General features: G+C 44.2%; 1 protein-coding gene across 1 annotated transcript in view; it reads right to left on the bottom strand.

The window, feature by feature from the left end:
• The window catches only part of GPR107 (G protein-coupled receptor 107), a 72,231-nt gene extending 56,019 nt beyond the window's left edge, over positions 1 to 16,212 (bottom strand). Inside the window, exon 1 of the mRNA XM_080820835.1 lies at positions 16,039 to 16,212. Within this exon, the coding sequence (XP_080676961.1) occupies positions 16,039 to 16,179 (141 nt within the window). The 5' untranslated portion in view covers positions 16,180 to 16,212. The remainder of the gene's footprint in view (positions 1 to 16,038) is intronic.
• Between the last annotated feature and the right edge of the window lie 6,026 nt (positions 16,213 to 22,238).

The raw sequence follows: 22,238 nt of genomic DNA, 5'->3' as shown, positions 1-22,238 counted from the left end.
ACTTGTGATCTCTGTCTGTCAAGTAAATAAAGTCTTTAAAAAAATTTTTTTTTTATTGTAGAAAATTTCAAACCATAATACTCATTGTCCACTTTGATCCTCTCTACTCTTCCCCACTCCGATCTCTTCTAAATGGGATCTCATTCTAAATCGACTCAAATCCCAGATGTTTCTGTCATTTCATCTGTTAATATTTCAGTGTATATCTGATAAGAGCTTCTTAAAAAAACGTAACTATAATCACCTGGTATGCTCTTAACCACAATAAACTGCTTATCAAGTTAATTAAGCAAGATTGTTCATCCATGAGAAGTCAAGTTTACAGGAACATAAAATACAAGACTGATCCAGATATATATTTATACAGTAGGTCGTAAAAACTTGTAGTTTTTCCCGGCTTTCCTAGTAGACTTAGATTATCTGAAATCAGTGGAAACACAATTACGATCTCAAAAGTACTAACCCAAACAAGGAAATAAGTATCAGTTTGATGATGATGATGAAACAATCTGAATTAATATATATTTAACTTATTACAGAGGATCTAATTACTGAAAATGTGGCACCAGCAGATTATTCTGAATTATTTCAGTTTATTCTGAAAAGTTTGTCCTTATTTTCAATACACTGTCTTTAAACTTAAAACTTCATTTTAAGATTATCAAAATTCTAGGGGTGCCTGGATGGCTCAGTGGGTTAAAGCCTCTGCCTTTGGCTCAGGTCATGATCCCAGGGTCCTGGGATCGAGCCCCACTTCGGGCTCTCTGGTCGGCGGTGAGCCTGCTTCCTCCTCTCTCTCTGCCTGCCTCTCTGCCTACTTGTGATCTCTGTCTGTCAAATAAATAAATAAAATCTTTAAAAAAAAATTTTTTTAAAGGCAAAAAAAAATTTATCAAAATTCTAACCCAGAAAGTTTATCCAAAAAATATTCTTAAAATGTGCAGTTTCAGGTCATAATTATGGACGTGCATTTTTTTTCTCTTCTTCCTGTTTTCTGTTTGCAAGCCACTTTATTTTTACCACCACAAATACGTTCTTAGCATCTAAGCGTATACATACACTCAGAAGTAAATTCTTCACAAAATAAGTTTTCCTAAAATATCTGACTTATAGGGGTGCCTGGGTGGCTCAGTGGGTTAAAGCCTCTGCCTTCGGCTCAGGTCGTGATCTCAGGGTCCTGGGATCGAGCCCCGTGTCGGGCTCTCTGCTCAGCGGGGAGCCTGCTTCCCTTCCTCTCTCTCTCTGCCTACTTGTGATCTCTGTCAAATAAATAAAATCTTAAAAAGAAAATATCTGACTTATAGAGAAAATCTAAAATTAAAAGGTAATAAACATGCTGAGATCTTGAACCTCACCAACAGTCAACTTAAAACGAGAGGGGGAAAGATGACGTTTCTCCTATCAGGTTAGTAGAAGTTACTAAGTAAGACTCACAGTGTGGTGTGTCGTGAAGTATGTGGGTAAATGAACACTGAACATTCTTATATGCTACTTGTGGAAGTGTGAACTGATGGAACCTTGTAGTTACAGGCTGTTTGGTACCTTCTATTTAAAGTCATCCCATGCCTAGGAATCTACACCACAGAAATAGTAGAGCTGACACACTGAGATATATCTACAAGAATATTCAGAGCAGCTCTGGTTAGAACTAAAATCAAGATAAATTATGAGTCCTCCTTACAACGAAATATTATTGTAGTAGTCTAAAAAAAGGATGTAGGCCCATGTATACCAACATTTTAAAAATGTCTAAAAGAGAGGGGTGCCTGCGGCTCCTGGGTGGCTCAGTGGTTTAAGCGTCTGCCTTCAGCTCAGGTCATGATCCCAGGGTTCTGCGACCCACCAAGCCCTGCTTTGGGCTCCCTGCTCAGCCCAGGGCCTGCTTCTCCCTTTCCCTCTGCCCCTCCCACCACCAGCTCCTGCTTGCTCTCTCCCACTGGCATGCTCGTGCTAATAAATAAATACAATCCTTAAAATAAATAATAAATAAATAAAGAGAGAGGGGGGCCTGGCTGGCTCAGTTGGTAGAGCAGACAACACTTAATCTCAGGGTGGTGAATTTAAGCCCCATATTATGCAGGGAGCCTACTTAAAAAAAAAAAAAAGCTAAGATAATAAATGAAAAAGACAAGTACACTCATTCAACAAGTATTTACTGAGTATCCACAGGCACTGCTCTAGGTTTTTTGAACGCAGCACTGAGTAAGATGGGGGAAAAAAGCCCGCCCTGTTGAGCTTATACTCTAGTGCAGAGAGGTGGTGAGAACACGGAGTACAGGCCGTGGTCTATCAGCCTGTGAGGAGTTCTGCGGACAAACGGTGCAGGGGAGGAAGAGGAGGAGAGCAGGACGGTGGGCCTCTGGGCCACTTAGAGGCAGGTGGTCCTGGAAAGCTTCACAGGGGAGGCACCTCCAGGCAGAGACAGGAGGGCAGTGCGGGCACGGGCCCTGCAGACGGCAGCGCAGCGCGAACGGTGTTCCAGGCCACCGCACCGGCCCGGAGCTCGGCAGACGGAGGCTGACGACAAGGAGGCCATCGTGGCTGCTCTTTGCTTAGAAGTCACTGAAGAGCTCTGCACAAAACCTGATCTTAGATTTTATAAATCCAAAAAAAGACAAGAAAAAAGAAAGAAACCTCTAAGTGGGGAACGCACCTATGAAGATCATTAATGTTATGCGGAAAAATGACATAGAACCCAACCGAAGGGACGGGAGCGGAAATGGCTCTTCAGCATGCTAGTGGCCCTCCTGTACTAGTCAAGCTTCTGGATCAGCAAAAAGTAAAAAGTCACCTGTCACATAAATACTATGTCGCTGTTTCAGATGCTTTATGAAAGGCGACTGTAGGGGCGCCTGGGTGGCTCAGTGGGCCTCTGCCTTCAGCTCAGGTCATGATCTCAGGGTCCTGGGATCAAACCCCGCATCGGGCTCTCTGCTCAGGAGGGAGCCTGCTTCCCCTTCTCTCTCTGCCTGCCTCTCTGCCTACTTGTGATTGCTCTTAAAAAAAAAAAAAAGGTGATTGTAACTCATGGTGTTCTAATTTATACGTACCCAACCAAAACACTTTCTGTTTTCTTTTTTCTTTTTTTAAAGAGTTTATTTATTTATTTGACAGACAGAGATCACAGGTAGGCAGAGAGGCAGGCAGAGAGAGGAAGGGAAGCAGGCTCCCTGCCGAGCAGAGACCTGATGCAGGGCTCGATCCCAGAACCTCGGGATCATGACCTGAGCCGAAGGCAGAGGCTTAACCCACTGAGCCACCCAGGCGCCCCCACTTTCTGTTTTCTATAAACTATGCCTCTGAAAATGAGGTATTATATTCACAAAATCATTTTTATTTGACTTCTGAGAGTGAGTTGTAGGATAGTTTTTACAATCAAACCTAACTTTTAGAAATTGTAAATGTCAGGGGCGCCTGCCTGGCTCAGTCCACAGAGCACGCAACTCTTGATCTCGGCGTCCTGAGTTTGAGCCCCACGTTGGGTGTGGGGATTACTAAAAATAAAAAAATAAAAAATAAAAATAAAAAACTTTAAAAAATATGCTAGTTAGAAAGGTATCAGCAGAGTCACAACATACAGTCTTGCTATTTGGTGACATCTGTTAACAAGACTGGTTGTCGGGCGCCTGGGTGGCTTAGTCAGTTAAGACCCTGCCTTCAGCTCCGAGTCCTGGGACTGAGCCCCGTGTCCGGCTCCCTGCTCAGAGGGGACTCTGCTTTTCTCTCTCCCTCTCCCTCTGCTCTCTCCCCCCAATTGTGCTCTCTCTTTCTCTGAAAGAAATAACTAAAATCCTAAAAAAAAACCAGAGCCCCACGTCAGGCTTCCTGCTCAACAGTGAGTCTGCTTCTCTCTCTCTTCCTCTGCTCCTTCTCTCAAATAAATAAAATCTTCAAAACAAATCTTAAAAAAACAAACAAACAAGATTGGTTGTGTATTACTGAGCACTCACAAGCCCACTATCCAGGCTCAGAGAATTCCTATTCTTACAAACATGCCAACAATACCTTCTCCACTACTAAGTGCTCATTGGAGAAAAACTGGGACACAGAAAGGTATTCCTCCCCTCATCTAACATACACCTGCTGAACCCCCACCAATGGTTCGACTTGCAATATTTTGGCCTTACAATGGCACAAAAGTGATACAGTAGAAATTCATAAAATTTCAGTAGAAACCATACTTCAAATTTTGAACTCGGCTCTCTTCCCAGGCTGGAGGTGTACGCGATCCTCTCTCGTGGTGCTGGGCAGTGGCAGCGAGTTGCTGTTCAGGCAACCCTGCGATCACAATGGAAACCAAGCCCTACACTGACAACCACTCTGTTTGTCACTTTCAGTACAGTATCCAATACACTACATGAGATATTCCGCACTTTATTATAAAACGGGCCGCGTGTAAGGTGATTTTGCCCAGATGCAGGTGACTGTTAAGCGCTCTAAGACTTTAAAGTAGGCCAGGCTAAGCTAAGATGTTCGGTAGGTTAGGTGTATTAAATGCATTTTCAACTTCTGACATTTTCAACTTACAGTGGGTTTATCAGGACTCAACGGTGAGTCAAGAAAGATCTGTACATCCACTTCCTCACCTGTGTACATTCAGGTGATTTCCAATCTTTAGCCATCACAATGCTGTTATGAACATCACCGCACACATTTTCTTACGGAAATTTGTGTGGGGATTGAGACTATATACATCTAGATGTGAAAATCCTGGGACACGGAGTGCGCACACTTCCAGCTTACTACAAATCGCCAAATGATCTCCAAAGTATATGAGTTTCCTTACATCCTCACTGAAACCTGCTGTCAGACACTCCGCTTTGCCCAGTCTCGGGAGAAACCCATGCTGACATTGGTCCACTGCTGCTACTTCATAAGTCTGAGCACCTTATCTGTTCAGTAGGCATTTGGGTTTTTCTTTTGCAAAATGCCTTTTTTAGAGCCTCTACCAATTTCCTTTTGGATTTTTAATGTTCTTTATACATTCTGTCTCCTAAGCTTTGACTTTTATGTTGCAGGTGTCTTCCTCCAGTCTTTTACCTTTATGTTTAATTGTGTAGTATCTTTTGCCGTATGTTTTTTCAATTTTGCAGGACAAAATCTATCAATCTTTATTCCTGATAGTATTTTTATTATTTTTTTATTTTTTAAGATTTTATTTATTTATTTGACAGAGATCGCAAGTAGGCAGAGAGGCAGGCCGAGTGGGGTGGGGGTGGGAAGCAGACTCCCTGCTGAGCAGAGAGCCCGATGCAGGGCTCAATCCCAGGACCCTGAGATCATGACCTGAGCCGAAGGCAGAGGCTTTAACCCACTGAGCCACCCAGGTACCCCAGCATTTTTATTTTTTTTAAAGATTTTATTTATTTATTTGACAGATAGAGATCACAATTAGGCAAAGAGGCAGGCAGAGAGAGAGGAGGAAGCAGGCTCCCTGCCAAGCAGAGAGGCAGATATGGGGCTCAATCCCAGGACCCTGGGATCATGACCCGAGCCAAAGGCAGAGGCTTTAATCCACTGAGCCACCCAGGTGCCCCATTTCCTGATAGTATTTTTAAAATCTTTCTTTCTTTCCTTCTTTTTTAGAAACATCCTTCTCTATTCAAGGTCATAAAATAGTAATGATACACTATTCTCAAAGTTTAAGGGTTGCTTTCATGTTTTGGTCTTTAATCTACCAGGAATATATTTTTGTGTAAGGTAGTTCTCTATTTCATTTTTTTCTCCCCATATGGAAAGCCACTGGTCCTAAGACGATTTCAGAGCAACCTGTCCTAACTTCCAATGCTCTGTGGTGCCACCTCTATTATGCATCAAGATCTCATTAAGAGGTAATGCTTCCTACTCTGACCTATTGATCTGTCTGATTCTCGCTACAGTATCATATGGCTTTATGATCTGAAACCAAGTAACACAAGACCTCTCTTCTGCTTAAATGTGTGTTGGCTATTTCAGGACTTTTGGTGACCAAAAGGAGGACGAAGGGGCTTCTCGGGTGCTAGTAACATCCTGTTTCTTGACCTGTGTTCAGTCATAAGAAAATTCACCAAGCTGCACGCTTATGGACTGAGAAACTGAATGACAGGCAGTGAGATAAGAGAGTAGGCAGCTCACAGAGAGACGGGCTCCCCTGCTGAGACTGTGAGCTCCCTCCTAAGGGGAAGAGGGTGCCCCTGGGCAGAAAAGGGCAGTGACGTAACCGGATTTGGTGTTTAGACAGGTCACTCCAGCCACAGAACAAATATAAAGTGGACTAATGCTGGGACACCATCTAGAAGACCACATTGGCCCACGAAGTAGAAGGATGGCCTGGACCTCACATCCACGGAATTCAGTGAGGAGAAGTCATGGAAAGATTTCAGGATTGAGAAAATGAGTGGCTGGTGGTCCCAGTAACCAACGGAAGACCATCTGGAGCAAGGGTAGACAGGCTAGGGGTGAAGGAGAGGAAGGACAAGTGGGTTTCCAACGTGCAGAGACGCCTACGAGACAAAGAACGGAAGTGGGGAGATGGGGCACGTGGATGGCTCCGTCGTTAAGCATCTACCTTCAGCTCAGGTCATGATTCCAGGGTCCCGGGATCGAGCCCTGCATCGGGCTCCCTGCTTGGTGGGAAGCCTGCTTTTCCCTCTCCCACTCCCCCTGCTTCTGTTCCCTCTCTCACTCTCTCTCTCTGTCAAGTAAATAAATAAAATCTTACAAAAAAAAAAAGAAGGTGGGGAGATGGATTTAGCTATCGAGAGCTTCAGGAGAAAGATCTGACCTGAACATGAAATAGGAAAAAACACTCATAATCCCTAAAGACAATTATTTTGGTGTATTTTCTTCTTTTCTCCTCATCTTAATAATAATAGTTTTGCATGGACAATCCAGTTCTTCTAAAAATAAGAATACAGGGATGCCTGGGTGGCTCAGATGGTTAAGTGTCTGCTTTCAGCTCAGATCATGAACCCAAGGTCCTAGGATTGAGTCCCGCATCGGGCTCCTTGCTCGATGGGGAGCCTGCTTCTCCCTCTGCCTGCCACTCCCCCTGCTTGTCCTGCTCACTCTCCCTCTCTCTGACAAATAAATAAAATCCTTTTAAAAAATTAAAAAAATAAAAATAAATAAAAATGAGAATACAGGGGCGCCTGGGTGGCTCAGTGGGTTAAAGCCTCTGCCTTCGACTTGGGTCATGATCCCGGGGTCCTGGGATCAAGCCCTGCATCGCTTGCTTCCTCCTCTCTGCCTTCCTCTCTGCCTACTTGTGATCTCTGTCTGTCAAATAAATAAATAAAATCTTAAAAAAAAATGAGAATACAAAAAAATGCTTCTGCCTTAACTTTGCCAACAATTTCACATTAAATTGCTTTCAAATATAAAGCAGGTGGAGGAAAGAGACTTCATTCTAATTGTTCTCATCAACTGAACTTAAGAGAACAAATACAGCAACACTTCACCGAGCCAGCCGAAGGTCACCTACCTGGCCACTTCATTTTAAACAGATCACCACCTGGCAGTCTACAGATGGCACGGCCTGTAAATGTGTCAGATTTGGCCAACATGTTAGTTTGTTTTTTAATTTCAAGTAGTTGCTAGCTAATATCACCTAAACACTGGAATTTCTAACTTTTCTTGAGGGAACAAAAAGAGAACCACAAGCTTCAGCATGTCTCGGCCACATTCCAATGCAGCAAAAGCGGAGAAGCAGCAGCCGTCTGCAGAAGCACGCGCTCTGCAGGTCACGCTCCCTGGGCTCTCCCAGCGCCAGCACACACGGCTTTTACTTAGCTCCGACAGCATCCACGCCTGCGACCTCTGATGAAAACCAACATCAGATCTCAAAGGTACGCAAAAATGTCTTTTACCAAAAGGCATGCATGATCAGTTTCCCTACAACAGAGAGAAACAAGGGTACTACCATCTACCATTCGCTGCCTGCCCACTACTGATGAGAGGAAACGCTCCCCCACAAAGCTTAATATGCAAACTCTTGGCTCATTGTCTTCAGAAAGAAACTCACAAAAGAAATGAGATCAAATTTCCTCAATAAAGCAAAATTCTGACAGCTACACATGAGGGAAAAAAACTATAAAAAGCTGAAAAAAACACAAAACACAGAAATCTGGGGTCCTGGCCATCAGGGCTCTCCTGAGTGACAGTCACTGAGGGCTGCTTGCATGGCACGAGTGTTAAGATGGAAGGAGCCCTGATCCTGGGCTCAAATTCTGTCACATCCACTTACGTAACCTGAGTTCTGTTTCCCTAACTCATAAAGCAGGGACGAAGACATTTATCTCAACAGGCTGCTACAAGGAGTCAGAGAATAAAAACATCCAACATTCAGCACAGTCTCTAGGTTATACGGGATACTTTCAAACCAAGTAGCTATGACCACCACTTGAAACAGATTCCGTAGGACACCTCGTTTCCAAGTGAGCCTAGAACATGTGAGTGGACCAGTGGTCTCAACCTTCCCGTACACAAAGCAGTCTCACATACTACAATTCTGGCAGCACACTTAAGAGGGACGAAAGATTTAAAACAACACTGAATGTACCAACAGCATCTGGCTCAGCGTCACATGTGCCCAGCTCTCTTCCTGTCTCACTCCGGGCTGCCTTGGATGAGCTGTTGGCTGCCTTGACCAAGCTCTCTTCCATGCTCCCAAGGCCCAGGTACTGGGTCTGACCGCACACTGCTGCGAGAGCATGCTGTATCCTTTCCTTTTCTTTCCTTAGAGAGGGAGAAGAGAGAATCTTAAGCAGGCTCCATTGCCCAGCACTGAGCACGACACAGGGCTTGATCTCACAACCCTGAGATCATGACCTGAGCCCAAATCAAGAGTTGGGTGCTTCAACGACTGAGCCACCCAGGCGCCCTTGTATCCCCTTCTAGACCAGCCTGAGCAATACTCTGGACAGACAAGGCTAACCACATTATTTTACATCATGACCACCGTTTTGGAGGCTGCCCAGGAAGGCTTTGAGGTTTACTAGGACGGACAAGCGAACAGTCCATGGCCCTGAGATGAGGCACAGCATGGATAAGGAAGATCCTCTCTCAATTTCCCAAAACTTTTCAGGTCCTTTTGGGGGTGAGGGGGGTTTGCAGTCTGTGCAACAGGGCTATGGCCACTGATTTAAGGAAGATCCACAGTGTAAGGCTGTGGGATCAGGTGGCAGTGGTGTCTGAGTACTCATGCAGAGAAAGATCTGATTTATCCGCTTACGATCATCGCCGCATCTCACTGCTACAGATGTCTCTAAAGGCTCTAAGGAAAAACCTTCCCTGTGTCTTCTGAGCTTCTGGTGGCTGCGGGCAACCCTTGGATCTGCTAGGCGTGCAGATGCCTCACCCCAGTCTCTGCTTCTGCCTTCACATGGCCTTCTTCCTTCCTGGGTGCATCTCTTGTAAGGACACCAGTCATTTTGCAAGGAGGGCCCATCCCAATCCAGTATGACCTAATCTTCACTACTTACTTCCGCAAACAGCCGATTTCCAAATACAGCACATTCTGAGGTTCTGGGCAGATCATAATTTTGGAGGGACACTAGTCAATGCAGTGGATATCGATACAGAAATATCCACCTTCCTAATCATTCACACTGAAGTATTTTAGGACTTAATCACCCGGCCCACATTATGTGTTATCCTTCAACTAAAGCGGTGAAGGAAAAGAAAACCCACTAGCTAGTCCAGACAAGATTTTTTGACTCCACGTGTTTTTCTACTAGTTAAAAAAGTAGTAAAGTACATATGAGGGCGACAAAAAAAGAAGAAACAAAAATGTCTAACAGCAGCAGGGGAAGGGGCAAGGGAATAAAAGTCGGGGGAAAAAAGACGGAACAATCAGTAGACTTTTCCAGGGCTACTGTATTAAGAACTCTAGCGATCAGATATTTGATTCCTCTGCACTAGTATTTTCAGAAGAAAGCAAACTAGCACGTATGCCACCAAAGAGTCATCACTTTTAAAAGGGCCTGTTACGTGCTCATACACACACACATGCTGAAGATCGGATGCTTGATACACAGTTGTACTTAAAAGAGAAGAAATCAGGGGCGCCTGGGTGGCTTGGTCAGTTAAGCGTCTGCCTTCAGCTCAGGTCGTGATCCCAGAACCCTGGGATTGAGCCCTGGGTCAGGCTCCCTGCTCAGCGGGGAGTCTGCTTGTCCCTCTGCCTCTCCCCCTGCTCATACGCACGCGCGCGCTCTCTCTCTTTCTCTTGCTCACTTTCTCTCTCTCAAATAAATAAATAAAATCTTAAAAAAGAGAGAGAGAGAGATGAAACCCTGAAAGGTCTGTGTAAGGAACCATTTAAAGCAAACACTGAGGATAGAAGTCTTTCTAGCTCAAATGGCAGGTACTGGTGTTAAAATAGCCTTCAAAGTGCTATACACTATGCCACTTGGGTGCATAAAAGAAGGTAGGAAAAGGTATGAAAAATGACAAAGACCCAGATCAACCCATATGTTCCCATTATCCACGCCCGAACGAAATGGAAACCTGCTGTGTTTTGGCCACACCAATTACCTACAGAGCAGCATGTGCTCAAGCCAAACAACAAAGCTTCACTCCATTGGTTTAATAAGAGGAAAAGGAGTAATTCAGCTATGCTAATGGGTAATTACACAGGAGCTGCCCCTCACGTCCTGCAAAATATGCCAGTTCGATAATTATATCCCCAAACTTAATCCTTCCACCCTGAATGTGAGTAGGAGGGTGGGAACATACGTTTGCAATCTGAGGACAGATACACATCTTGCTCCTTTGCTCCCTTCCCAACCATGAAGCCACATTAACCGTATTATCTGGTCGTCCTCCTACAGCCTGGTAGATGGTGAAAGCAGCATCTCCCTTCACAACCTCTGCCAGCAACCTAGACGCCACCCCCTCCTTCACCGCTACATCTGTCCATCATTTACCTTCTAAATAGCTGGTGGTCAGGGCACTCGGCTGGCTCAGATGGTAGAGCGTCTGACTCTTAATCTCAGGGTTGTGAGTTTGAGCCTCATGTTGGGGGTAGAAATTACTTAAGAATAAAATCTTAAGGGCGCCTGGGTGGCTCAGTGGGTTAAGGCCTCTGTCTTCAGCTCAGGTCATGATCTCAGGGTCCTGGGATCGAGCCCCGCATCGGGCTCTCTGCTCAGCAGGGAGCCTGCTTCCTCCTTCTCTCTCTCTGCCTGCATCTCTGCCTACTTGTGATCTCTCTGTGTCAAATAAATACATAAAATCTTTAAAAAAAAAAAAAAGAATAAAATCTTAAAAAAAATTTATCCTTAAAATTAAGAATAAAATCTTAAATTTAAAATAAGTCTTAAAAAAAAAAAAGCTAGTTGTCTGTACCCTCTTCTCCCTCCTCGCACAATGCCCTACTTTAGGCCCTAATCTTGTACCTAGACCCCATCTATAACTGGCTTATCGCTTGCTTCCAGTCTTGCCCTCCTGATCAACCATCCACAGAAACCTATCTAAAATGTCAACTCAGGGGCGCCTGGGTGACTTAGCTGGTTAAACATCTGACTCTTGATTTCAGCTCAGGTCATGATCTCGGGGTCGTGAGACTGAGTCCCACACTGGGTTCTGCACTGGGCATGGAGCCTGCTTGGGATTCTCTCTCTCCCTCTCCCCCTGCCCTGCCCCTGCCCCCTGGTCACACACACACTCTCTCAAAACAATAAAATATAGAAAAGAAAAGGAAAGAAAAGAAAACGTAAACACAATCACTCTCAACCTAAAAAAACTTCAGTGGCTCCCTGAATGCTACAGACAGGATTCAAATGCCTTCACATACCACAATGGCCTAACTCTGTGCTTCACTCCTTATACACCAACACCACAAAAGTGGACTCCTTCTTGCCACCATGCTCATGAGGCTGCCCACTCTGACTGGACTATCTCTTTCCATATGCTTCTCTTAGCTAATTCCTCTTCCTAGCATGAAAAGTCTTGAGATCCCATTCAGATCCTACCTCTTACAGAAAATCTTCCCTGTCTTACACTCTGAGAAAATGTTCAGGATTCTGCCCCCACCCCCCGCCCGCCCGTTTCAGGGCATGACTGTTAAAAACACCATGCTGTAACAAAGCTACTTGTTTCTGGGGCACAAGGCACGTATCTGACAAAAACTTAGTATCTAGAATATATAAAGAACTGTCAAAACTCAACAATAAAAAAACCCAATTAGAAAATAGACAAAAGAGGGGCGCCTGGTTGGCTGAGTTGTTAGAGCACATGACTCTTGATCTCGGGGCTGTGAGTTCGAGCTCCATGTCGGGCAGAGAGTTTACTGAGAAAAAAAACAAGAACAAAACCCAAAACACAACTACCTGTTTCTGTGCCTGTCTCATTTTTGCATTTCTAGTGCCCACCACATAGTAGGCATTTAATAAATGCGGAATGAATGAATTACTATTTGGTTGGTTCTACTACTCAGTGCTATGTTTTACATAAATGTACCTAAGCCTTGTAACTACCCCGTGAGAAAACAAGCATCATTCCTACTTTACAGATGAGGGAACTGAGGATTGGAGTAGCATGGTGAACACCAACCTCTCGTGCTTTCCCTTCCACACACAGTCTAACCCCACCCCACTCCCTCACCCTGGCATATTCTTTTTTTTTTTTTTTAAGATTTTATTTATTTATTCGACAGACAGAGATCACAAGTAGGCAGAGAGGCAGACAGGGAGAGGAAAGGAAGCAGGCTCTCTGCTGGGCAGAGAGCCCAATGTGGGGCTCGATCCCAGGACCCTGGGATCATGACCTGAGCCGAAGGCAGAGGCTTTAACCCACTGAGCCACCCAGGTGCCCCACCCTGGTATATTCTTACTCACTCTCCAGGTCTCCGCTTTAATGTCCCTTCTCCACGGAACTGTTCCGTTATGCCAAAAACCAAGGCAGGTTTCTCTTTGAACAAAGTAAAATCCACACATCTCAGCACGACCTCCAGGCTCATGTGTACCTCCTCTGCCTACCGCTCCCCATGCTTGTGCTCTCTCTTTCTCTCTCTCTGACAAATAAAATCTTTAAAAAAAAAAAAAAAGAAAGAAAGAAAGAAGTCTATACTATACTCAGAATATAGAGGACCACATCTGTTTGCTTTGCTGGCCTGAAACCTCCACGCCTGGATGGCCTGTGGGATCATGACTAACACAAGCAGTCTATGTTTCCTGAGCATATGAATGCCTAAGGAATAACACTCGATACTCTTCCTTTGTCTCGTGTGCCTTATTTGAGAAATGTAACAAGATCTACATGACAGACATATAACTTAATCAAGACGGCCCTATATTTTGACACCAGACAGCATAATTGCAGATCAAATGCCTAAATGCTAGAGTCTGAATGTATGTGTTGCCTAAATGTATATGTTGTGCTGAAATCCTAGTCCCCAAATATAATGGTATTAGGAGGTAGGGGTCTTTGGGAGGAACTCATGTCATGAGGGCTGAGCCTTCATGAACGGAATTAGTGTTCCTGTAAGAGAAACCCCACAGAGATCCCTCACGCCTTCCACCATAAAGGTACAGCAAGCAGACAGCATCTATGAGCCAGGAAGAAGGCCCTTCACGAAGCAAGAATCCCATCTTGGAATCCCCAGCCTCCAGAGGTCTAAGAAATAAATTTATGTTGTTTATAAGCTACCCAATCTGAGGTATTGTTACAGCAGGCTGGAAAGACTAAAGACTAATAAACACAGAAGCGTAAGCCCTAGACATCAACATGACAAAAAGACAGACAATCAGACACTAGCCTCCCAGTGCAAGAACACAGCACTAACTACGAAGTGGTCTTGCCAAAAGAATCAATCCCGAACATGATCAAGCCTCTAGTCCAATGAACAGCAAAAGGATAGAAGAACACATGAAACTAGAAAACATGTCCACGCAAAGACACACATGTAAATGTCTGTAGCAGCATTATTCACGATGGCCAAGAAACGGAAAAAAAAACCCCAAATATTATCAAGCGGTGAATCAAGAAGAAAAAAAATGTGGTCTCTCCACACGATGGAATAGGATTCAGCCATAAAAAAGGAATGGATTACTAATACCTGGTACACATGGATGAACCTCAAAAGTTTAAGTAAAAGCTGCAGGCACAAAAGACCCCATACTGTGTGATTCCACTTATATGAACTATCCAGAAAGGGCACATCTATAGAGTCAGAAAGGAGATTAGAGGTTGCCTGGGGCTGAGGGTGGGAATGGGAATGAACTGTAAACCAGCACATGGGATCTTTTGGTGGCGATGAAAACGTTCTGCGGCTGGACTGTGGTGACAGTTGCACAACTCAAGAATTTACTGAGCTGTACACTTAAAATGGGTGAATTTCATGAAATGTAAACTGTACCTCAATACGGTATTTTATAAAATGGAGCCTAGAGAAAGAGAAGGAATCTGGGGCACCTGGGTGGCTCAGTCAGTTAAGTGTCTGACTCTTGATCTCAGGGTCATGAGTTCAAGCTCCGTGTGAAGACAACCTAATGCTGCTGTTCTGAGGGGCTCCCTTCAGGGAAAGAAGTCAGAATATTTACTTAAACAGAAAAGAAACCACTACAGTATTATTATGGAACGACCACCACTATACTTATGAAATATGTACAGGGATGAAAAACATTAAGTAATTTCGCACAAAAGGAAGAAATCAACTACCAGAATTACACCAATTCAGTGTGTTTCTACCACTGAGGTTAATACATGTTTTTATCTCTACCAACACTGTCAGTATTTACCCAATGATGCTGCCCACCTGACATTTTAATTCTAGAAATATAGAAAGAGCACTGGATTGGGAGCCAAGAGACATGGCCCAGTGTGCCTATTACTAGCTTTGTCTCTAATTTGTAACCTATATGAATTCAGTTACTCTACGTAATTTAAGGATCCTAACCTGTAAAATGAAAGCATTCTAAAGGTCAGGAGTCCTTAAGTTGGAGTCATAAGCCTCGTCACGGGGTAAACTTCAGAAGGATTAAAAAGTCCCAGAAATTCCCCAAGAATGTTTTGTCTACATTTCTACCTGCACTTCTCTGGGGAGAGGTTCTATAGATTTCAATAGATTCTCAGAAAGAGTCAAGGCTCACCTATCTCCCTGCACTTAAGAACCATTTTAATCAGGATAATTTTTACTTACAAACAACAAAAGCTGAGAACCAAAAGTTGGTGCATGGGTCTGGCCAGGCTTTTTAATCTGCATTCCATATTCTTTAAATTCTACCTTCACAAAATACAAGGCTTCATGGTTTGTTAAAGTGATGTGTGTTAGTAAGACGAACCTCCTATAATCCTACAACTTCTTAGAAAAATGTACATTATGAAAAACACGTACAAGGCTTTGGGTCATAACGACTTACTTTTCTACTCCCCAAATACATTAACCTAAAGGCACGTTTTAGCCTTAGATGGCTGCTAGCTGTGAGTTATAAAGTAAGATCCAAAGGATCATTCTAGGCCTATCATAAATCTCTTCCCTAGACAGACAACGACGTGAGTGAGGGAGAAGAGGGCAGGCTCTCCAATTAGAAACACATTTTTAATGTTGGTTTTAAATTCTCGGTCGTGTATTTCCAGCAAGATTTGAAATTCCTCCTGGAGATTCCCGCTTTCATCAGTCCAGACGGTGCCCTAAGCCGCACCGGGAAACAGGCTAAGTGGACACCGCCGACAAGCGAAATCGGGGATAAAAGTCAGAGGTGCAAAGGGAGGGGGAAGAGCTGGTCGCTATCAGCCAGGAACCCCGGGAAGGCGACAGGGACTGCAAGCGCGGCTTCCGCAATCTCGGGGATTAACGCCGCAGTTCAGCCCCTTCCCCTCTGAGGCTCAGCTCGAATCTTCCTGCCCCTTCCGGACGGCCCGAGGACCCCCGCCATTCCCACAGTTCCCAAAAGACCCCTCTCAGAGAGAGGCCGCGCCGGGGGCAAAAAGGGGTGAGGGCGATCGCTCAGAGACCCCCCACCGTGGGCCAAAGTTGCCCCCAGCCCAGGAGAGAGGCCTCGGCCTCCGCCCCTCGCCCGGCCCTGGCCGGCCCTGGCCGGCCCCGGCCGGCCTCACCTTGAGCGCCAGGTGGTGGACGCGGCCCAGGCCGGGCTGAGCCAGCAGCTGCAGCAGCCCCAGCAGTGGGAGCAGCCGGACGCCGGCGACCAGCGGAGGACAGCGGGAGCCCGAGGGGCCGCCTGGCACCGGGTCGGCCATGTTGTTCCAGCATCACCAGCCGCTTCCTCCCCCGCCCACTTCCGGGGGCAGAGGGCGGCGACTCCCGGAAGGGCCTGGAAGAGGAGGTCGGCGGCGGGCAGTGCGGTGCCTGAGGGGCTGTTTCCTGGGGCGTGAGGCCGGGGAAGTGGCCGAGGGGCCGAAAGTGGCCACCTTGGGGCCATTCAGTTTGGCCTCCGCTGTGAGGGCTTTCGGTTTAGCCGGAAGGGGTGGAGCCTTCCCCGCGGTGGTGGTCGGGGGGGAGATGTTTGAGAAATTGGTGGCGGTTGCCATGGCAACAGTGGCCGAGCAGGACACTCCTCCCCGTCTCCCCTCGCGGGGCCTCCTGTCCGCCCCGCAGAGTTTTGCAAGCGACCTTGGGCCTGCGAGACCGCGACCGCAGGGGGATCCGCGTTCTCTGCGGGTGGGAAGTCTGACACCGTGGCGACGGCACCGTGCGCGGCCGATGAGCGGACTGGCTTCAGGAGCGGCGCTGAGTCGGTGGAAATTACCGAGTTCCCGGCGTGTCCTAGGTCCCTCGGTTTTGTTGAGGCACCTCACACTAAAATTTCAGACGAAGTGGTTGCAATAATACGATTTACTGAGCCCTTATCGGGTACCTAGGCCCTTTGTGTGCGTTACTGAATTTGATCCTTGGAACAATCTGGTGAGGTAGGGGGTAGGTGTGATCGTTATCCCCACTTCACAGGTAAGCAAACTGAGGCTCTGAGACGCGAAGTCGTTTCTTCCAGGCTGACAATCAAAAGGAAACCTTTAAATGCTGCGTTATATTACCTCGAAAGTCTGAGTCTCCACGTTTTTCTCTGAATTCTGTGTGGAAACTTTATATGCTTCTAATCTGTGGGCTTTATAGGGAGATCTTCAGTAGCGAAGGCCGTCGTTGGGTCCCTTCTCTCACCGTTTTGTCAAGAAGTCACAGAAAGAACATGCTTATGAAAATTGCCAATAGACAAGCCAGGTTTAGTTTTTAAATTCTGTTTTAGCTTGCCGTACAAGCGATGCATGCTCCTTGTGTGAAATCGTTCAAGTAAAAGAGGGGAAAGTACAAACCACGACGAGTGTGTTTTATGACGGAATACCATTCTTGAAGTTTTAATTGGAACTAGGAAATGAAATTAACATATTTTAATATTTAATATATTTTAATGGCCCTAACGGGCTGCACTCAGGTTGGGGGGAAAAAAAAATCAGTTGGGAAAATACAGAATAGGGAAAGGAAGAATGAGGGAGTCAGGGAACTAGATGTTTGTTTGTTTTTTTTTTAGCTGTGTGCAGTTTTGGTAAAATCATGAATCTGAATTCCTCCCTTGAATAAAACACTGGTACAGATTCTGTCACGCCCTCTGTAAGGATGAAAGTAGGGCACTAAGGTGGAGCCAGGAAGACAGAGGCACTGTTTACTAGTTGGGGAAGCATATCTCTTCTTTCTCCAAGCTCTGATCTTGGGCGGTCTACTACAAATACGTAATCTTACATCTCTGAAGAGAATTTTTATCTGATCTTACTATGCCATTTTACAGACAAAGAAACAGAACGAGAAACCATTACTTTAAGAATCCAAGATGATAGTAGTTAAATTTAGTTATCAAGTGATTGAACTTCCAACTATTCTCCTCAGTACTTTATATATACATTATCTCATTTAATGTCACAAAAACCTTATAAGGTATCTATTTTTATTCCTTTTTTTTTTTTAAAGGAGGAGGGTGGGTTAGATTACTTTATTCAAGGGCCTCTGCTTATTTATAAATGACCCAGATGGACCGCTCATTCAGGCCCCAACCACAAAGCCCAGGTTTCATCTCCGTCCTGTGTTTTTGTAAAAAATCATTTGCATATTAGGCTGGAAGGGTTCTTAGATAACAGATGCATCTAGCTATTTAGCAAATTTGAATACAAATCCAAGGCACTCAAATGACTTGGTCAAGATCATACACCTAGTTTTTAATCTTCTGCAAGTATCTTTAGAACCAGGACTACAACCTCCTCTGCTTCAGACCTGGGTCTGTGCATCTTGTACTATAGCTTGCAAGGTTTTCTAAGTCTTACCATTTTTAATCTTTTAAAAGATTAAAATCCCAGAATATAAGTAACCAATGTGTTATTAAATGAAATGCTAGGGGCACCTGGATGGCTCAGTCATTAAGTGTCTGCCTTTGGCTCAGATCATGATCCCAGGGTCTTGGGATCGAGCCCAGCATCTGGGTGTCTGCTCAGTGGGAAGCCTGCTTCTTCCTCCCTACTCCCCCTGCTTATGTTTCCTCTCTTGAAGTCTCTCTCTCTGTCAAATAAATAAACAAAATCTTAAAAAAAAAAAAAAGAAATGTTAGAAACAATTTCAGAAGGCACTTTAAAAATCAGCAAAATGAGAGAACATAGTAGGAACATAAGTGGTACTTTTTGGCATCAAGAGATTTCAGAGATAGCTGATTCTCACTTCACTATGAAAGTAGTTGTTCAAAGAAAAGGTGATTTTTAATTGCAGTTTCATTTTTAAAGGCAGTCTGCAATGCTTTGGAGTATTTCTGTTGTTTACTTTTTAAAGCAAGGTGCCGTTTTGAGACTCTCTGGTTTTCAACTCGAATATACTAATAGGCTTCTAAAAATGGAATGATTAGGAAGAGTCTTAATTTCATTAAGTGTTATAACCGCCATGAACATTTAAATAGTTTATAAAATAGGAAGCTTTTGTCTTTTAGTTTCTGGGAAACAATTTTACAAGGGCTTAAAGTTGGGTTCTTATTCTTTGCTTTTTTTTTTTTTTTTAGATTTTATTTATTTATTTGACAGCGATCACAAGTAGGCAGAGAGGCAGGCAGAGAGAGGGGGGGAAGCAGGCTCCCTGCTCAGCAGAGAGCCCAGATGTGGGGCTTGATCCCAGGACCCTGAGATCATGACCTGAGCTGAAGGCAGAAGCTTAACCCACTGAGCCATCCAGGCGCACCTTATTCTTTGCTTCTTTTCCCTTGGGAATTACTATGTGACCTTCACAGGGTTATTACATACTAATGGTATCTATCCAGAAGTTTGTAAGGAATCGCTTCCTTCAGGTATTTCAGAGCTATATTGTGCCAGTCATTTGTTTGAAATTGAGAGAAGAAAGGGAACACTAGTTACAAAGACTTAAAGTGAGGGGCACCTGGGTGGCTCAGTGGGTTAAGCCTCTGCCTTTGGTTCAGGTCATGGTCTCAGGGCCCTGGGATCAAGCCCCACATTGGGATCGAGCCCCACATCGGGCTTTATGCTCAGCAGGGAGTCTTCCTCCCCCCAACCCCTCTCTCTGCCTGCCTCTCTGCCTACTTGTGATCTCTGTCAAATAAATAAAATCTTAAAAAAAAAATAAAGAAAGACTTAAAGTGAAGTGGGTTTTAGACAGTTACCTTTCAAATTTGGTGAAAACTATCTCAGCAATTATATTTAGGCACATAATTTCAGAGTTTCAAGAAAAGATTATTTGCATAATCATGATGCTGTAACTGGAAACAGACATGTTGAGTAACAGAACAAGTTATGCCTGCTTCTCCCTGGCACCATTTTCAAAGGGACATTAAACTTCTAGGTATCGACTGAAAAGGCCTGGAGGAGCTGGAAAGACTCTTCTCCTAAACCTGACTTTTAACCTCGCTCTCTTAGTCAAGTCTATTTATTTTTCCATTTCCTCTAACTTTGCAAGATCCACTGAAGTTTGCCACTAGTAGTTGAATTTATAGTTTGAACCTAGTACTGTTAATGACATTTGATACCAGTTTAGAAATTTCCAGAAACCTATTAGAAATGAGTGAGTTAATATTTGGTGGTTGTAATAAGGTATAATTGCCATTTGTTTTTATCAAAAGAGTTGATAGTTCAGACCAAAAACCTCTGTAAACAATGTGTGAAGAACCAGAGGTGAAATTGGTGACTAGCCACATGTTCAGATGTGAAATATCACTTTCATTCTTTGACTTGAAACGTCATTTCTTGGGCGATGGGGGAAGCCCATCGAATCTTCTCGAAGAGAGCCATCTTGGAAAAACTAGGCCCTGGCATGTCTTAAATCCTGTGAGTCGGAGAAAAACATCAAGTTCACTTCCCCTCCATTTGGTGGCACAGTGTGTAACTTGCTCAGCCCCAGGACAGCTGGTTTTTCCTGATTTCATGCACATCTCCATAGACCTTCAGGGGAATTCCACAATCAGGTACAAAAATTGGTTGCATTTAAGATTCTACTCACCCTAGAGTAGCTACTTTTATCCCACTCCAACTTTTTCCACTTGACTGCTTTCTTGGGTCCTTAGTGAGAAGTCTGAATGCTAAACAAATGGCGAATTTTAAGCTTGAAACTAGCGGAAGCTATTTTAAAGGGGAAAAAAAAATCCTGAGAGGTTCATTATGAATAGTACTTTAGCAACAGACAACCAATCAATTGTAGCTCAGGCGAGCCACTTTGCCGCATTAGAAGTGCGTCGAGGATTGTGTTCCTTGATACAATAAGTAAAAATCCTCCAGAAAACAAGAGGAAAGGAAGAGGACCCAATATTGGGGCCCTTGTGTGCTAAGCATTTTACACATATTCTTTAATCTTCGAAGTGCTGCTACAAATCTCCATGACTGGGAAGTAAGTAGCATTATTTCCATTTTTTAGAGCTCTCCAGCTTTCTGTGCAAGGCTCTCCCAATCCTGCTATCACCAAAGCCGGTGCGCGCTGCCAGCTGCTCCATTCAGCCTCAGGACAACCCACGAGGTCCCTGTTTCACCACTGAGGAGCCAGAAGCTTGGTTTAAGTTAACTTGGAAAGGTCACACACACACATTTAGTAAGTAATGGGACACTAAAATCTCAATTTAACAGTAACAAAACCTATCTCCTATAAAATGGATAAGATAGAAATACCTATACATCAAAGGTCCTGAATGAGATGTTTATTATTTGCTAGCAGCATTAGAATTGTTAAAAAGTCTAGTAGAATTTTCAGCCTCTAACTACATAGCGACCTGTATAGGGTCTCTATTAATGTCCACGAGGTCAGACTTTTTGATGAAAATTTATATAGTCACCCACCAAGATCAGAACTTTGTAAATCAGTGTTCTTCAAATGTTCCTGAGAGGTGAGTCAGGTTGGCTTAACCCCAACTGACATGTGTAATTCACGCACTTACATACAGAGAGTAGGTTACGTCACAGTGATTTGTTAATAGTGAGAATTCTTTGTCTTAGAATTATTCCTTCACCATAAGAGAAATGAAAGTGGATTTAGTTGTTGGAAAAACTGTGCTGTATTTTATCTTTTTTTATTTTTTTCTGCTGGGTTCTTTATCCTGAACTGCATTTGTTTCCATTGCCTTGAAATCAGTGGTGCCTTTTCCCTTTACTCTCTCTCTCTCTCTCTTTTTTTTTTTTTTTAAGATTCTGACATTTTCTTTTTTTAGGTCTTATTTATTTGTTTGACAGAGAGGGAGATCACAAGTAGGCAGTGAGTCAGGCAGAGAGTTGGGGGAGAAGCAGGCTCCCTGCTGAGCAGAGAGCCCGATGCGGGGCTCGATCCCAGGAATCTGAGATCATGACCCGAAGGCAGCAGCTTAATCCACTGAGCCACCCAGACGCCCCAGATTCTGACATTTTCAAACCTTTTCCAGGTACTGCCCAAACCTAATGAGGTTAAAGATATTTGCAGTGTGGTCTAGTTAACCTGGTTTCAGATACTTCTGCTACTGTGATTTCTAATGGGTTCCTATAACTATTTCCTGCTTACTCACCTTAAAAGGTTTCACTGTCATGTGGCCTTTTTTTCTTCTGCTGTCCCTTCCTCTTCTTTACCTTCTTTAGAGCAGAGGGTTGTTTTTCCTCCTGATTAGCATATTTTCACAACTGGTCATTCTGTTTTTGAGAAGTCTCCAAGAACTCAGTCAAGATTAGATCATTGTATTTGACTAGGAAAATATTTAAGCACTGGCAGGAAGGAAAATTGAGTTGATTACCGAGTAAGGTCTTGTAAGCTAACCTGCATTGCACTTACCATTTCCAAATAGCAAACTAAATTGTGAGGCATTGTTTGAAATTCT

The sequence above is a fragment of the Martes martes genome (genome assembly GCF_963455335.1).
Source record: "Martes martes genome assembly, chromosome: 12".
In the NCBI taxonomy this organism is placed as follows: Eukaryota; Metazoa; Chordata; class Mammalia; order Carnivora; family Mustelidae; genus Martes; species Martes martes.
Note: the sequence above shows the minus strand (reverse complement) of the source record. Positions and strands in the feature narration are given on the sequence as shown.